General features: G+C 38.1%; 1 protein-coding gene across 1 annotated transcript; it reads right to left on the minus strand.

Annotated features, from left to right (window-relative positions):
• Positions 1–14,481: 14,481 nt before the first annotated feature.
• Positions 14,482–17,621, minus strand: LOC130461008 (uncharacterized). The gene is made up of 5 exons (XM_056828869.1): positions 17,547–17,621; positions 17,341–17,416; positions 17,007–17,145; positions 16,251–16,351; positions 14,482–14,799 (listed from the first exon to the last, which is right to left on the minus strand). Exons 1-4 carry the CDS (start codon positions 17,619–17,621, stop codon positions 16,309–16,311), a joined length of 333 nt encoding a protein of 110 aa, XP_056684847.1. The 3' UTR covers positions 14,482–14,799; positions 16,251–16,308.
• Between the last annotated feature and the right edge of the window lie 1,315 nt (positions 17,622–18,936).

Consider the following 18,936-nt stretch of genomic DNA (forward strand, 5'->3'; position numbering starts at 1 on the left):
TTAAAATTCTAAACTTAGAAATACTTGAAATCATAAAATTACATCAAAATTTCCATGGTACGCAGACCATATTTAAAACTTTTCATTCAAAGATAGAACGGTGCGCAGACCGTATTTAACTATCCTAAATTGGCCATACTAGTCACTTGGAGTACCTGCATTGCATAAAATATATATTCTACGCATTCACCCATTCGTATGCTAAAACGAATGGCCCATGTAAATATGCAAGTATTTACGTGAATTAATTAAAATTCACGTTCACATAAACGCGTCCTAAAAGATTAATCAATTTCCAATTATTAATCCTTAGACTTTATTCTAATTAAAATTGAATTTAATTAAAATAATGCGACCTACAAAATAATTAAAATAATTATTTCATTTTAATTTCATTTAGTGGCTCCCACTCAAACCAATAATTATTCCGGATAATTAATTATGAAATATTAAATTAAAACTAGCGGCCCGGCCCAGGCAAATAAAATATTAAATCAAATATCCCGTTAGCCCAAATTAATGCAAATATACGAAGCCCAACGAATTAAACGATTTAAATAAAAAGTCCAATTTCTTGATTGGGCTAGGCTTGCGCCCAGCCCCGCCTCGCGTGAGGCCCAAGAGCACACGAGCAACAGCTCGCGCACCCGGCCACATCGCTCGCGCGCGCGTCCTCGCAGCGATCCTGCCCTGCGCTGCGTGTTGTGCATCGTGAGCGCTCGACGTCGCAAGGCTTGCGCCTCACTTCGTCGCAGCCCCGCAAGCTACCTCGCCTGCCCTTCCCTCGCCCAGCGCGCACGAGGCACGCAGCATCGCTGCTGCTGCCCGTGTCGCATGGCTCGGTCGCGCACAATGGCCTCGTATGGCTCGACGAGCCATACTTCCATCATGCTCATGTTCGTGTTTTTGGTTCGTAAAACGGACCAACTTAATTAAAATTAAATTTAATTCATGAACTTGCATTAATTTTATTTTTCAAAAAAAATTTACGATTTAATTTTCGAAAAACAACGATTTTTAACGATTTAATAAACTTTAACGACAATCCAATTTCGTAAAATTAATAAATCAAGGGCTAAAAATATTCAAACTTTCAAGAACGATCGAATCAACTTTAAAGTTTGAACTTTTAATTAATAAAATCCAAAACTTTATATCGTTCATAAACAATTAAATTTCAGATTATTAATAATTTGGTTTAAGTGCGATTAAAATTAACGAAACCATTCAAAATTTTAATCCAATAATTGTTAAATTTTTCCACTGACCCATGAAATTATACCCCCTTCCCCAATTAACCGAATTATTAAACCAAAATTAATTAAAATTCAATTAGGGTTGCAAATTTTCCGAATTGGGGAAAGGCAAAATTAGGGTTTATACTTATCGGAAAAATCTGAAATGTTTACCATAGGTCAAGCATGTACCCAGCAACATTGTGTCAAAATTTCAAGCAATTCTGAGTAGTTTAAGTCGAGCTTTTAATTGAATTATTGTCCGACACTTTTAATTTTTAATGAAAAATTAACAAAAACGCCCAAAAAACGATACTCTGAGACCTGTTTTCGCAATTCTATTCTCATGAGTTGATCTTAGAAAATCGTTTTCCATCAGATTAGGGTTTTAAAAATCGAAAAAGCGAATATTTTTTATTTCGGAATTGCCAATTTCTCAATTAATCCCATAATTCGAAAAAATTCCGAAAAATCAACAAAAATTCCAAAAATTTCGACAATGCAAAAAAAATAATAATCATGCTAATTCATTCTTTGAATACATAAGGCTCATGATACCACTGTAGGGGAATACAGTTAAACATAATAACATGTGCGGAACAATCCCCAAAGCCAGGAAACATGTATAAAGCACATATTAAGCAAACTTACATTCGAATCGTGTTTTCCACAATAATATGTCAACGAACACGAACAAAGAACTCCACTTGTCGTTCCTCTACTTGGTTCACCGACACGATCAGATCCGTCTTGATAATCGTAGCTTAAACAATCATTCAAGAGTTTGTGCTTTTGGGAAGAACACATCCATGAAGGCTAGAGAGAATTAGGGTTTCTCTCTCCTCCTTAGGGTTTGATGTGTAATCTGATTTTTGCATTAGGTTATTGGAAAACGTGTATATTGGAATAATATTATAACCCTTAGGTTATAATATCAACCGGCCAAGGCACATAGGCCATGCGCCAGCCAACCCCGTCCGTGCAAGCCCACACGCGCACAGCCACACAGGCGCTGGGCCTTGGGCCGCGCTGTGCGCGCTGCTGCTGCTGTTCCTCGCGTGCGCGCGCGCGCCCAGCCAAGGCTTGGGCCTTGCACGCTGGCTCGCTGCTACGCCCAGTGGGCCTTGCGCGCTTGCGCGCCTTGGCTCGTTGGGCTGGCAGCGTCGCCCCTTTCCGTATCCGCGATTAACATATTTCTGATATATTATTTATCGTTTCGTATACGACGAATCACTGTCGTACGATACGATTTATTTGTTTCGCCTAGCTTACGAATATTCGCGATACGATATACGATTCCGATGCAAGGTCGTATCGTATAATACGTTTTCCAACTAATTCACGAAAAGCAATTAAATGAATTTCTGATTCATTTAATCCGGTGATCTGTTACGTGTCATTGGTGTGACCTTGTAGGTTCAGTCAAGAGTAAGTTGTGAGTTTAAATATGCATTAGAACTCACTGATCGGAAGCATTGCTTCAGCTAGCTGTTCCGATCACTTGATCTCACTGAATTAATTAATCTGAACCTTGGTATTAGACTTAATGCACCTTGGGTGAAGGACATATTTCCTTTAACCGGATGTTTCCCTCAAAATTCAAGAAGAGGTCTCCAAGCAGCTAGAGGCCTGGTTTATTCGAGAAGCAAAGTATCCAGAATGGATTCCAAATGTCGTCCCAGTTCCAAAGAAAGATGGCAAAGTACAAATGTGTGTGGACTATAGAGATCTTAACAAGGCCAGCCCTAAAGACGGTTTTCCATTGCCTCACATCGACATCTTGGTCGACAACACCGCAAATCACGCCTTACTCTCTTTTATGGACGGGCACGCAGGCTACAATCAGATTCCCATGGCAGAGGAGGACATGGAGAAGACAACGTTCATCACTCAGTTGGGTACATATTGCTATACAGTTATGCCGTTCGGACTAAAGAACGCAGGAGCAACTTATCAAAGAACAGCCACAACCATCATGAGCGATATGATTCACAGGGAAATTGAGGTATATGTCGATGACATGATTGTCAAATCCAAAGAGCGAAACGAGCATACCTCAGTACTTCAAAAGTTTTTCAACAGGCTCAGACAATACAATATGAGGCTCAATCCTCAAAAGTGCGCATTCGAGGTAACGTCAGGCAAGTTACTCGGATATGTTATCAGCTCTCGAGGCATAGAGGCTGATCCTTCAAAAATCAAAGCAATTCTCGGGATGCAACCACCAACGAATGAAAAGGAAATTTGGGGTTTTCTCGGCAGACTACAATATATCAGCAGGTTCATTTCAAGACTCACAATGATCTGTGAACCGGTATTTTGAATGCTCCGAAAAAGCGAGCCCAAGGTGTGGGATGACGATTGTCAGCGTGCATTCGACACAATCAAAAGCTACCTTTCCAACCCACCAGTACTAAAGCCAGCCATGCCAGGGATTCCCCTCAGGCTCTACCTCACAACCACAGATTCAGCAGTGGGGGCAATGTTAAGTTATGATTCATATGACAAAGCATAAATCATGCGGAAAAACCATAAAGCCAGGAAAGCATATTATTTACACATAATCATTTAGCATAGTTTAGATGCATGCACTTTGTTGCGTGCCCTCCCTAGCTGCGCCCGAACCGAACAAGAACAAGTCTTTAGGACTCCAAGTGTCGTCCCTCCGTAGATAGTCCACAGTACGTCCGGATCCGCCTCAAGATTGACCAACTAGAATCGCCCTTAAGGTGCTAGGATTTTCGGCTAGGTTAGTGCAAGTGTATGGCTGAATTTTTCTTTCAAAAACTTACCCTTTGAATACTTCAATTATATCTATAAATTATTACCCTAGGCTCCTATTTATAGAGGTATGGAAAAGGAATTATAATCCTACTAGGATTTGGAACTATTAATTAGAATCCAATTTGAACACTAAATAATAAATATAATCTTGTTAGGATTTGGATTTAATCAATATGTAGAATCCCGATAGCTTTAGGATTCGTACAGGAACACAAACACTTACGTACGCACGAGCCGCACGCCCATGCGCAAGCCTCGCGGCCCACGCACGGCGCACAACCCCTTTGCCCGCAGCCCATTATGCGCGCGCGCCAAGGCTTGGCTGGGCCTGGCCTTGAGCTGGGCCTGGTCGAGCTTGGCGTGTGTTTGTAGCGTGTGGCTTGCTGGGCGACGGCCTGGCTTCGTGCTGGGCCTTCGTCTACCAAGCCTCGTCCGATGCTAATTCGTACGATACGCTTCCGATTAAATTCCCGATTCCGGAATTCATTTCCGATACGAACAATATTTAATATTTCCGATTCCGGAATTAATTTCCGTTTCGAACAAATATTTAATATTTCCGTTTCCGGAATTATTTTCCGCTTTCGATAATATTTCCGATTCTGACTATATTTCCGTTTCCGGCAATATTTCCGATTCCGGTAATATTTCCATTTCCAATAATATTTTCCGATACGTACCATGTTTCCGTTTCCGGTAACATCTACGACTTGGATAATATTTATATTTCCGATACGATCCATATTTCTGTTTCCGGCAATATCATCGTTTCCGGAGTATTCATTTCTTGCTTGTGACGCTCTCAGCTCCCACTGAAACCAAGATTCGTCGATTCCGAATATCCATAGATGGAGTATTTAATGCCATTAAATACTTGATCCGTTTACGTACTATTTGTGTGACCCTACGGGTTCAGTCAAGAGTAAGCTGTGGATTAATATCATTAATTCCACTTGAACTGAAGCGGCCTCTAGCTAGGCATTCAGCTCACTTGATCTCACTGAATTATGAACTTGTTAATTAATACTGAACCGCATTTATTAGACTTAACATTGAATGCATACTTGGACCAAGGACACTATTTCCTTCAGTCTCCCACTTGTCCTTAGGGACAAGTTGTGCATTTACCTAATTCCTTTGTCTCTCGATGCTTGCTCTTGAACATAAGGTAAGAGTTGTCATCCTTATTATGTCCAAGGTGTTTCTCGGTTTCAAAGTTCAACTGATCAAATAAACAGATAATCATAGCCTATAATTCATCCGAGCACGGCCATGCATTTTTCAGTTTCTAGCTCTCCGAGTGGCCTTGTACAACTTTTAAGCATCTCATCCCGATTTATGGGAGGACAATCCCAATCTTGCGATCTTGAGATTAGACTTCGTTTGATAGGTGATTACATGAGCGTTGCCTTTATAGCCTCCTTTTACGGTGCGACGGTTGGTCAACGTCAAAGTAACCATTTCTCAAACAAGCAATCTCAAATCACTCAGGTATTGAGGATTTAGTGTCTAATAATTTTAATGAAATTTACTTATGACAGATTTTCATCTCTTACAGTAAAGTTTCATAGGTCTGTCCGATACTAGTCTTCCCAAAGTAAGTATCTATGCAAATGATTATGACATTGCCATGTCCACATAGTTCAAGAAACAGAACTACTAGTCATCTTGCATTCTAGTCGTCTAAAGTTTTCTATGCGTCCATCTTTATAGAAAACTCCAACCAGGGATCATTTTCAACCTTTGACATTCAAGTTCACTTGATAGACATTTCTTAGTCACAGGACTGGTCCTGACAATCTATCTTGAATATATCGTCAAATTGAAGGGACTCATCATTTAACAAACCACAAATTAAATGGAAAAATGAATTCTATTCATTAATGTGAATGGTTAACCAATAATGTTTTACAAAGTATTTAAACTGTAAAACTTTAAATCATTGAATAAGCACATCAAAGCCATTCTCCGACATGCTTGATTCCCATAGCTGCAGTGTGCGAGTTGTGCTTCGCCTGCGACAGAGGTTTAGTCAATGGATCTGATATGTTGTCATAAGTTCTAATCTTGCTTATCTCGACTTCTTTTCTTTCAACGAACTCTCGTAGAAGGTGAAATCTACGAAGTACATGCTTGACTCTTTGGTGGTGTCTAGGCTCCTTTGCCTGTGCAATAGCTCCGTTATTATCACAATATAGGGCTATTGGTCCTTTAATGGAGGGGACTACACCAAGTTCACCTATGAAGTTCCTTAGCCATATAGCTTCCTTTGCTGCTTCATGTGCAGCAATGTACTCCGCTTCAGTTGTAGAATCCGCAATGGTGCTTTGCTTAGCACTTTTCCAGCTTACTGCACCTCCGTTGAGGCAGAAGACAAACCCAGACTGTGATCTGAAATCATCTTTGTCGGTTTGGAAACTTGCGTCCGTATAGCCTTTAACAATTAATTCATCATCTCCACCATAGACCAGGAAGTCATCTTTGTGCCTTTTCAGGTACTTCAGAATGTTCTTGGCAGCAGTCCAATGTGCCTCTCCTGGGTCTGACTGGTATCTGCTCGTAGCACTGAGTGCGTACGCAACATCCAGGCGTGTACATATAATAGCATACATAATTGAACCAATCAATGATGCATACGGAATCCCATTCATTCGTCTACGCTCATCAAGTGTTTTTGGGCACTGAGTCTTGCTTAGAGTTATTCCATGAGACATGAGTAGGTAGCCTCGCTTGGAGTCTGCCATCTTGAACCTATCAAGCACCTTATTGATATAAGTGTTTTGACTAAGTCCAATCATCTTTTTAGATCTATCTCTGTAAATCTTGATGCCCAATATGTACTGTGCTTCTCCTAGATCCTTCATCGAAAAACATTTCCCAAGCCAAATCTTGACAGAGTTCAACATAGGAATGTCATTTCCGATAAGTAATATGTCATCGACATATAATACTAGGAAAGCAATTTTGCTCCCACTGACCTTCTTGTATACACAAGATTCTTCTGCGTTCTTGATGAAACCAAAGTCACTGACTGCTTCATCAAAACGTATATTCCAGCTCCTGGATGCCTGCTTCAATCCGTAGATTGATTTCTTTAGCTTGCATACCTTTTTAGCATTATTTGGATCCTCAAAACCTTCAGGCTGTGTCATAAACACAGTTTCTGTTAAAATGCCGTTTAAGAAAGCGGTTTTGACATCCATCTGCCATATTTCGTAATCGTAATATGCAGCGATTGCTAACATTATCCGAATAGACTTTAGCATTGCAACTAGTGAAAAGGTTTCATCGTAATCCACACTGTGGACATGCCTGTAACCTTTTGCAACCAATCTAGCTTTGAAAACTTCAAGTTTCCCATCCTTGTCCTTTTTCAGTTTGAAAACCCATTTGCTTCCAATGGCTTGGTAGCCATCTGGCAAATCGACCAAATCCCATACTTGGTTTTCAGACATGGAATCTAATTCAGATTGCATGGCTTTTTGCCAATTCTTCGAGCTAGGGCTCGTCATAGCTTGTTTGTATGTCGCAGGTTCATCACTTTCAAGTAATAGAACGTCATAGCTCTCGTTCGTCAAAATACCTAAGTACTTTTCCGGTTGAGATCTATATCTCTGCGATCTACCCGGGGTTACATCTCTAGATTGACCATGATCCTCACCAGATACTTCTAAAGATCTCTGAGTTTCATCTTGAATGTCATCTTGAGCATTCTCTAGAGTTTGTTGTTCGACTCAAATTTCTTCGAGGTCTACTTTTCTCCCACTTGTCATTTTGGAAATGTGATCCTTCTCCAAAAAGACACCATCTCGACCAACAAACACCTTGTTCTCAGATGTATTGTAGAAGTAATACCCCATTGTTTCCTTTGGATAGCCCACAAGGATACATTTGTCAGATTTTGGGTGAAGTTTGTCTGAAATTAATCGTTTGACGTATACTTCACATCCCCAAATCTTAAGAAAAGACACTTTTGGAGGCTTTCCAAACCATAACTCATATAGAGTCTTTTCGACAATTTTAGACGGAGCTCTATTTATAGTGAGTGCAGCTGTATTTAGTGCATGTCCCCAAAATTCTATTGGAAGTTCGACCTGACCCATCATTGACCTGACCATGTCTAGCAAGGTTCTGTTCCTCCGTTCCGACACACCATTCCATTGTGGTGTTCCAGGAGGAGTCAATTCTGACAGAATTCCACATTCTTTTAGATGGTCATCAAATTCATAGCTCAGATATTCACCGCCTCTATCAGACCGCAGTGCCTTAATCTTCTTGCCTAATTGATTCTCTACTTCACTCTGAAATTCCTTGAATTTGTCAAAGGATTCAGACTTATGCTTCATTAGGTAGACATAACCATATCTACTGAAGTCATCAGTGAAAGTTGATAAAGTAGCTGAAACCACCTCTAGCATTTGTACTCATTGGTCCACATACATCTGTATGGATTAAACCCAATAGTTTAGTTGCTCTTTCTCCAACTTTGAGAAAGGTTGCTTTGTCATTTTGCCAAGTAAACATGATTCGCATTTACCATAATCCTCTAAGTCAAATCGTTCTAGAATTCCTTCCTTTTGGAGTCTTTCTAAGCGTTTCAAGTTTATATGGCCTAATCGACAATGCCACAAATAGGTGAGATCTGAATCATCCTTTTTGGCCTTTTTGGTATTTATGTTATAAACATGTTTGTCGTGATCTAATAAATAAAGTCCATTGACTAATCTAGCAGATCCATAAAACATCTCTTTAAAATAAAACGAACAACTATTGTCTTTTATTAAAAAGGAAAATCCCTTAGCATCTAAGCAAGAAACTGAAATGATGTTTTTAGTAAGACTTGGAACATGGAAACATTCTTCCAGTTCCAAAACTAGCCCAGAGGGCAACGACAAATAATAAGTTCCTACAGCTAATGCAACAATCCGTGCTCCATTTCCCACTCGTAGGTCGACTTCACCCTTGCTTAATTTTCTACTTCTTCTTAGTCCCTAAGAATTGGAACATAAGTGTGAGCCACAACCTGTATCTAATACCCAAGAAGTTGAATTAACAAGTGTACAGTCTATAACGAAAATACCTGAAGATGGAACGACTGTTCCGTTCTTCTGATCTTCCTTGAGCTTCAAGCAATCTCTCTTCCAATGCCCCTTCTTCTTGCAGTAAAAGCATTCGGATTCAGAAGTGGGTTGACTGACCTTCCTCTTTTCAGACTTGGCGCCAGTTTGCTTAGTTGGGCTGGCCTTGTTGCCACCTTTCTTAGCATTCCTCTTCTTTCCAGATTTCTTGAACTTGCCCCCACGCACCATAAGCACATCTTGCTTATCACTTTTGAGCGTCTTTTCAGCGGTCTTCAGCATACCGTGAAGCTCAGTGAGCGTTTTGTCCAGACTATTCATATTGTAGTTCAGTTTGAACTGATCATACCCGTTATGAAGAGAATGGAGGATGGTGTCTACAGCCATTTCCTGAGAGAATTGTTGATCCAGCCGACTCATATTCTCAATGAGTCCAATCATTTTGAGAACATGTGGACTTACGGACTCGCCTTTCTTAAGCTTGGTCTCAAGAATTTTCCTATGAGTCTCGAATCTTTCGACTCGAGCCAGATCTTGGAACATGTTCTTCAAGTCACTGATGATTGTGAAAGCATATGAGTTGATGAATGTTTTCTGCAGATCTCCACTCATGGTGACGAGCATTAGACATTTCACATCCTTGTTGGCATCAATCCAACGATTGAGGGCTGCCTGAGTGACCCCTTCGCCTGCGGCTTCGGGCATCGCCTCTTCCAGGACATACTCCTTTTCTTCCTGCATAAGAACTATTTGCAAGTTCCTTTGCCAGTCAAGGAAGTTTTCCCGCTCAACTTCTCCTTTTCGAGAATTGATCGAATGTTGAATGAATTATTGTTTGCCATAATTAAAACTGCAATTGAAAAGAATAAACAAATAAAAAATCATTCACAGTTTCTCTTAATAAACTTAAATTCTAGCATACATGCATAATTCAATGTTCATTAAGCATTTTATTCAAGTTATGTGTTCCGGCAGGTGTGAATAAAATGATTCCAAGATCCTAAAATCCATTGAAGAATTAAGCACATTATGTATTTAGACTTAATTCTAAAATCTTTTAGGTAAGCAAAAGCCTTTTGCTAATAGTCTAGAAACTATTCTTGGTTGATAGGTACGTCTAAGAACTTATTAGGTAAACCTATCGATTTTTCCACGACATAAAAGGACTCCTTACTTATATCGTTGAGTTTCATCAAAACTAACATGTACTCACAATTATTTGTGTACCTTACCCCTTTAGTATCGATAAGTAACACCTCGCTATGGCGGAAAACTATTACTAAGATCGATGAAGAAAGGATATCCAAGTAAGTGTTATTTTTGCATGGCACCTTTTAACTCAATTTTTAAGTTTGGAACTTAAAGCTCTTACTATGTTGGTTAGATTTTAAGTGAACTAAAATCCTTAATCATGCAACATAATCAAGCTTTGATCTCATGCATATTTAAGACATATTTAAAAGCAATAAATAACTTAAAACATGCATAAGATAAATGTGATCTAGTATGGCCCGACTTCATCTTGAAGCTTCAACTTCAAAGTCCGTCTTGAAAATCTCTGTGGGAGGAACCATTTTCTTCAAATAGGATAAACTATAATTAAACTAATTACAACTATTTGATGGTACGCAGACCATATTTGAATTGAAAAACAATTTTGGTACTTTAGACCAATTACATTCAAATTAATGGTACGAAGACCATATTTTCTATCCTATTTGGGCCATACTAGTCACTTCATAACCTGCAAAACAGTACATATACAATATATACCATTCACCCATTCATTATCATGAATGACCCACATAGCTGGTTAGTAACACACGTTATGCATCACATAAATATTTGCAGCAACTAATCAAGGGCACCAATAATCTACCAATTATTCAGTCCTTATTAATTCTAATCAAATTGTTTAACCTTAAGGATTTGTAGACCTAATCAAGAGTTTATGACTAAAAGGGCTCCCACTTAAACCAATAAATTCATATGCTTTACTAATTTTAAACATAAAAATGTATTTCTAGTCTAACCGGAAACATACAAATTTAATTAAAATTTAAAGCTCATATAAATTTATAATTGAATCCACATATTTAATTTATTTTCAGTTGTATTTAAATTAATTCATGATTTTAATTTTAGTAAAATAATTAGAATACATGAAATTTATTATAATTATAGTATTCAAAATTAAAATCCAAGAAAACAATTTAAATTATTAATTTCAAAATTAATTAAAATTACGTAAACTGAAAATTTAAAATTAAAATTTTAAAACTCGACAATCGTGACATGACGAGCACTTGGGCTTGCGCCCAAGCCCCGTCGAGTGCATGACCCATCGATGTCCATGGCACAACGTCGCAGCAGCCACGCGCAAGGCAGCAAGACAAGCCACGCTTGCGCGCAGCCTGCCTGGCCATAGCATCGCAGCAGCTACGATGCTCCTCGCTCGATTGCTCGCTCGAGGCCACGCGTTGTGGTGCGCAGAGCAGCGATCGCTGGGCAACCAGCTCTCGCTCGCTCGCGCGCCCACAACGTGCCATGGGCTTCGCCCATCGCCCATCGCTCACAGCGCTCGACACAAGGCAGGGCTGCTGCCTTGTGCTCGCGCGCTATCGTCTTGCTCGCTGCATTTGTACCGCGTGGGCGACGAGCTCCCTTGCTCGTCGTCGCACCCCCGCACTATACAACACCCCTTAAGGGTAACACGTAGCGTCCATTGCTTTGTGCGTGCAAGTTATATGAGCGATTGCATAAAAATTAAAAAATTTTAATTCAAAATTAATGACGAATTAATAAAACATATTAATTTCATAATTTTAGGGCGAAAAATCGAAAATTTATTAATTAATTGATTTCCGATTAACATGGATTCAAGTCTAGGTCATAAAAATTTAAAATTTAACACAAATTTACAATTTTTATGGTGGTTTTTAATCATAGGTATCTAATTAAATTATTAACTAATTATGAAAATCAAATTAATTCTAAATTATTCCAATTTTCAACAAATTAATCATAATTACAAATTATATTGCATAATTAACAAGGCTAGGCATTCAAACTTGTTAAACATATACAGTAGGTCAATCAAAATTCAAGATTTATCAACAAGAATCGCAAATATTTAATTTAACATCTTAAATTTACGAAATTTTGCGTTCGAAAAACTAAAACCTCCGAAAAGTCATAGTTAGGCTTCGAATTTGAGAATTCTGGGTTCTGCCGAAAAATAATTTTTTTGTCAAAATTTTAGAATGCCTTTTACATGCGGAATTGACACAAAAATCACTCGATTTGGATGAGTAACAAAGAAACTGCCGAAAAACTACGTACATATAATTAAATAAACACAATTTGCAATTAATTAACAATTACGAAAATTAATCACCCCTTTTAATTCTTGCAAATTTGTAATATTTAACCATGTTTATGCAATTTAGATTATGAAAATAATAAGAGGCTCGTGATACCACTGTTAGGTTATGATTCATATGACAAAACATAAATCATGCGGAAAAACCATAAAGCCAGGAAAACATATTATTTACACATAATCATTTAGCATAGTTTAGATGCATACACTTTGTTGCGTGCCCTCCCTAGCTGCGCCCGAACCGAACAAGGACAAGTCTTTAGGACTCCAAGTGTCGTCCCTCCGTAGATAGTCCACAGTACGCCCGGATCCGCCTCAAGATTGACCAACTAGAATCGCCCTTAAGGTGCTAGGATTTTCGGCTAGGTTAGTGCAAGTGTATGGCTTAATTTTTCTTTCAAAAACTTACCCTTTGAATACTTCAATTATATCTATAAATTATTGCCCTAGGCTCCTATTTATAGAGGTATGGAAAAGGAATTATAATCCTACTAGGATTTGGATTTATTAATTAGAATCCAATTTGAACTCTAAATAATAAATATAATCTTATTAGGATTTGGATTTAATCAATATGTAGAATCCCGATAGCTTTAGGATTCGTACAGGAAGACAAACACTTACGTACGCACGAGCCGCACGCCCATGCGCAAGCCTCGCGGCCCACGCACGGCGCACAACCCCTTTGCCCGCAGCCCATTATGCGCGCGCGCCAAGGCTTGGCTGGGCCTGGCCTTGAGCTGGGCCTGGTCGAGGTTGGCGTGTGTTTGTAGCGTGTGGCTTGCTGGGCGACGGCCTGGGCCTTCGTCTAGCAAGCCTCGTCCGATGCTAATTCGTACGATACGCTTCCGATTAAATTCCCGATTCCGGAATTCATTTCCGATACGAACAATATTTAATATTTCCGATTTCGGAATTAATTTCCGTTTCGAACAAATATTTAATATTTCCGTTTCCGGAATTATTTTCCGATTTCGATAATACTTCCGATTCTGACAATATTTCCGTTTCCGGCAATATTTCCGATTGCGGTAATATTTCCATTTCCGATAATATTTTCCGATACGCACCATGTTTCCGTTTCCGGTAACATCTACGACTTGGATAATATTTATATTTCCGATACGATCCATATTTCCGTTTCCGGCAATATCATCGTTTCCGGAGTATTCATTTCTTGCTTGTGACGATCTCAGCTCCCACTGAAACCAAGATTCGTCGATTCCGAATATCCATAGATGGAGTATTTAATGCCATTAAATACTTTATCCGTTTACGTACTATTTGTGTGACCCTACGGGTTCAGTCAAGAGTAAGATGTGGATTAATATCATTAATTCCACTTGAACTGAAGCGGCCTCTAGCTAGGCATTCAGCTCAGTTGATCTCACTGAATTATTAACTTGTTAATTAATACTGAACCGCATTTATTAGACTTAACATTAAATGCATACTTGGACCAAGGGCACTATTTCCTTCAGGCTATGCTTGCCCAGGAAATTGAAGGCAAGGAGAATGCCGTATACTACATAAGCAAAAAGCTGATCGAGTACGAGGCCAAATACACTCAGCTCGAGAAACTCAGTATCGCCTTGGTTTGGGCCACAAAGAAACTACGGCACTACATGCTCTCCCATACAGTCACTACAACAAAATAAGCTTTTAATAGCGCTTTTTTCAATGAAAGACAGCGCTTTTAAAGCGCTGTTAATTAGCAGCGCTGTTAAAAGAATGACAGCTTTTTTAAATAGCGCTGTCATTTTTTCCTCATTTAGTAGCATTCAATATATAAGCGCTATTAAAGCTTCAGTAGCGGGAAATTTTATGATTAATTTAATTTAAATTAATTAATAGCGTGTAACTAAAAAGTGATATTGTTTAAGTGCATTTTTTAATTTTTGTCGGGCTCTTTTTAAATTTTAAATTTTAAATTTTAATTATTAAATACCTGTAATAAAATATGAAAACATTTTAGAACCTACACAGAGTAATCAAATTGAATACATATAAGACCCAACTTCATTTCTACCATATCAAATAAATGTCTCGGTGTCTCGTACATAACTTAAAATCATATATGCCTAAATACACAGTAGAATAAAAACACACTACAAAACAGAAAGAAGTATCCTTGTCATATAGTACTTCTTTTAATTTCAAACCAATAAAATAAAATTAAAACGTTTTAGAGAAATTCTAGTCGAAAAAAATAATTAATACATCACAATATTCACATGAGAAGAACATGACGCGTCCATTGAGCTCTGACTTCATCAATTTTTCCTTGATCATAATTCGGAACATTGCAATCATGAAAGTACTACAAAATGAGAAAATCAACATAATTAGTAACAATGCATGTAGTAATGTCTAGGCTTAATTGAACAAAGAAAAATACATACATCTTCAAATATTCGAGTTTGCTTAAAAAACAAGTCACTTAAAGTCATACTTCATTCGGAAGAACTTGAACCCTGCTGTATTTTCTATTGTGGTATGAAAAAGAAAAGATTGGCTACTGTTGAAGTTAATTTTATCTGCAATTCGTTATATATAGTGAATGATCCAACATATCATTCGGACTCATGTGCCTGAATCAGTAACGCAGTAGCCACATAATTTGTAGAGAATCCAACAGTCAGTCTGGTCTGGTGCTAAATCAGATGTTTCTAGGGCTTGGTTCTGGTTAACTCTGGTTAATTTTGGCCAAGTTATTGATGTCAGTCAGTCTGGTCTGGTGCTGGCCTTTTATATAGTTCTTACTTCCAACTATATTCAGAAGTGACAAAAATCCTATAAATCCCAAGTTTAAGAGTTCTGTCATTTGTGCCATCAGTCAGTCAGTCTGGTCTGGTGCTGGCCTTTTCTATTCTATTTATCCCAAGTATTTATGACTACTCCTGGTTTGTGTTTCAATCCTAATGTGATGTTTAAATGTTTGTTTCTCCTAGTAAACTGTTTTAATCTCAAGTAATACTTCGTAGATTATTTCAAGTCTCATTTCAGGTGTTATTTTCTTGCAAGTTTATCTTGTACCTGTGAGCTATGTACAAACGTTAATTTTGTTTTCCTGGTTTGTTCTTACTGTAGAGAACCTAGAGCAGAGCAGAAATTCAAAGATATTAGCAATGCTTATGAGGTATTTATGACTACTCCTGCATTAATTTATTTTGCTGCCCTTCATTTGTATTAAGAGATTTGCTGATCTCAAAAGGCACAACCCCTATGTCTCATATGTTTGGTTGCTATGGAAATGGCTGACAAATAAATATTAGACGCATATCCTCTACTTGTATTTTTTTTGTCCTGCACGATACCATTCTTGCAATAAACTACGCCAAATTTCCTTTGATTTATGGCTATAGGATAGATATTTAGACCACCATTTCTTCCTAGATTTTTCCTCTGATAGGTCTGGAGGTCAAACAAAACCAAGAATAACACATTGGCCACTGAAGAAAACTTATATTTTTTGTAAGTGTATTTATAAATTCTAATAAAGGAAGAAGAACGAGTAGAGACTGCATTTGCATAAGAAAATTCATCCATAAAAAAAGAACCCAACAATAATATACAAAAGACATGAACGCGAAAATGATTCTGGCCAAGACAAAGGAAAGACCTATAGGAACTTACTACAATAAGAAAAGCCATCAGATCATTACAGTTTAGTGGGCTGTCTCTGACAAAAGGTTAAAGAAGTGGAAAGAGGCACCTAGGGAGAAAATGTTGCAATTGAATTTTAGCGATAAAGTCGTAGAAATCACTCACAGAGTCACAGTTATAGCCTGAAGGCCTCCTTTTTGAGGTAGTGTGGTCGTATCTCGACTTACAGAAGCAATACACTGTCCGTGCACCACATCAATAGCATCCTGCAAACATGACAACAACAATTAAGGGATCCAGTTTAAGGAATGTTTTACATGAGCATACGAAATCAGAAAATGAAAAAAATTGATATACAACTGCAAAACATGAGATATTATGATTCTGGATAGTCAAATGAAAAAGAGACAGTAGGAATTAACTGATGCAACCTAACTTATTTTAACTGAAATGGATAACATATGATTGAGTACGAAGAAATAGATTTCAAGGGAATATATCATGTATAAAGAATTTATTTATTTTAGTTTTTGAAAAGAAGGCAGAAATAGTACACTCCATAATGCGCATTTAGTGATATATACTTAAATATACTACCTAAAATTATCAAATACAACTGCAGAAGGCAACTGAACTACTGATGAACAATATGCATTAGCTTGTACTCCATAATACATTAATTATTTACTAGATCTTAACTTGCTTCAATATCCATTTTGTCTAATCCTCAGTAGTTGTCCACTTTTATTTTAGAGCAACATGCTACTCATTTCTTATCAAATCAAACACAAAATCATGCAAAAAACTCACTTGTATAAAAGTAAAATTATTTATGGCAGGAAGAATACATGACACACAACTGACAGATATTACGTGTCAATTGATTTGATACTTAAGGAGCTACAAGGAAAGGTATTACACCTGTTTTGTTCCATCCAAAAAGCCATTCGGTTTCCAAGAAGAAGAGAGACAAAAGCCAGGTGACTTGGTTCTTTTGTAGTTTTGTTAAGCCCCATTGCTGATAGATAGTATAGGATCCCTAGAAAGTTTTGGTGCATCCCTTAAAGAATTTACCAATTAACTTAGCTTAGATGAACAATCACATGTAGCAGCATAAAGCCTAGTTTGAGAGATTATCACTACATATAGAGGTAATTACACACTTGTGCTACGAGTTAACAGATACCAACAATGAAATCAATATCAAAGTGAACCCCATGTTGAAGTATTACACGAGAAGGGCATAGACAATAACCTGACAGTCTGGTCAGTATGTATTCCAACAAGAAGAAAATATGATAGTTCTCGACTTCCCGAGCAATCCGTAATACCTATGAGTCAAAAGAATCAGCATTATTCAAGTTAGCGTATAAAATCCAAATGTATACAACAACAAACTAAAGAATGCAAACTGGAGTAACAGTGTACTCTATTCAACTTAATGTGATGGACTCGACTAACCCACGACCTATTCCCATTGTCTACCATAGGAGGCCCAAAAAGACAGACCGATCTGTTACACCAACTCAAGGACATGAATGATATTCCAGTAGGAACACTGACAAGAGGGGGGGTGAATTGTTTCGTTGAACTTAGGGTGTTCCTTTGCGGAATTTAGAAATTAAAGGAACAACTAACAAATTAGTACGAAGAATGTGAAAACTGAGGAAACTTCTTGATCCTTATCAAGAAGCGAAAACCTCAAACTCTTTTATATATTGTAATCGCTCGAATACAACACACTCAATAACTCGAGTTCCACTTGAACACGAGTTCCTCACAGCAATCCCCGTTGATTATTGTGCTTGCTCCTTTCACACTCTCTCGCTGACTTGACTCTAAGTCACTTTAAGGATCACTCAACCCTTACACTCAAAACTCAAGGATCACTTGATCCTTAACCCCACAACTCAAGGATCACTCGATCCTTAACCCCACAATTACAACTCGAATTATGAAAACTCTAGTATTCAATAAAGCTTATGTACAATAAAGGAACTTTAGGAACACGCTCTTTCGCAAACTGACTTTTTATAAAAACTCTTAAGTTCTTTAGAAATATTGCACGTTGTCAGTTGTGATTTGAGAAATGAAAAACCTTTTCCTTTTATAGAAGAACTTTCTTGGTCAGTTTCCCATGTTCCCCTCAACGGTCACTAACAGTTACTGGGAGCAGTAACGTGCACGTTGATTGAGAGAAACAGGGAGACTTCTTCAAACCACTTTTAACACGTTCAATTTTAGAGAAAATAGTGGGAGTAGTTTTAGGAACAAGTAAAAACCTTTTCTTGGGAAACAAGGAATTCTAAATCAGAATCCAATGTTGATTTTCTCAAAATCGTTTTATTTATTTTCCAAAAGATTTTCCTTTATAAAACTTTATTTTATTTACAAAAACTATTTTCTCAAACATATTAAAACACACGTGTTCCTTTTGTTCCATATTATGCATAAACGTTATTAAAATACTTACATAAAATCTAAACATAAACTCATATGTTGTAGCTTCTATGTTGGCACCTTTTGAAGCTTCGCTTGAACGCTTCATGCATTGTTCCTTCTCCGGAACATTGATGATCCTTATAATATATGAGGAACACCTTAATAACTTGCTTAGGATCAGTCGTTGAGGATCAGCCTGCTTTAGGAGCAACCGTCTTTGGGAACAACCGTCTTGGGAACAGCCGTCTTAGGAACAGCCGTCGTGGGAACAGCCGTCTTGGGAACAGCCGTCGTGGGAACAGCCGTCTTGGGAACAGCCGTCGTGGGAACAGCCGTCTTAGGAACAGCTGTTCCCGCTGTCTTGGGAACAGCTGTTCCCGCTGTCTCGGGAACAGCTGTCTTGGGAACA

Source organism: Spinacia oleracea, chromosome 5, assembly GCF_020520425.1.
Source record: "Spinacia oleracea cultivar Varoflay chromosome 5, BTI_SOV_V1, whole genome shotgun sequence".
Classification (NCBI taxonomy): Eukaryota; Viridiplantae; Streptophyta; class Magnoliopsida; order Caryophyllales; family Amaranthaceae; genus Spinacia; species Spinacia oleracea.

Excerpts from the sequence above, each read along its gene's own strand:
- LOC130461008 (XM_056828869.1), bottom strand. The coding sequence starts at position 17,621 with ATGTCCTTGAGTTGGTGTAACAGATCGGTCTGTCTTTTTGGGCCTCCT. Across the intron at positions 17,417-17,546 it reads ACAATGGGAATAGGTCGTGG|GTATTACGGATTGCTCGGGA; the intron begins GTTAGTCGAGTC and ends TTTGACTCATAG. Across the intron at positions 17,146-17,340 it reads CATACTGACCAGACTGTCAG|GGATGCACCAAAACTTTCTA; the intron begins GTTATTGTCTAT and ends AAATTCTTTAAG.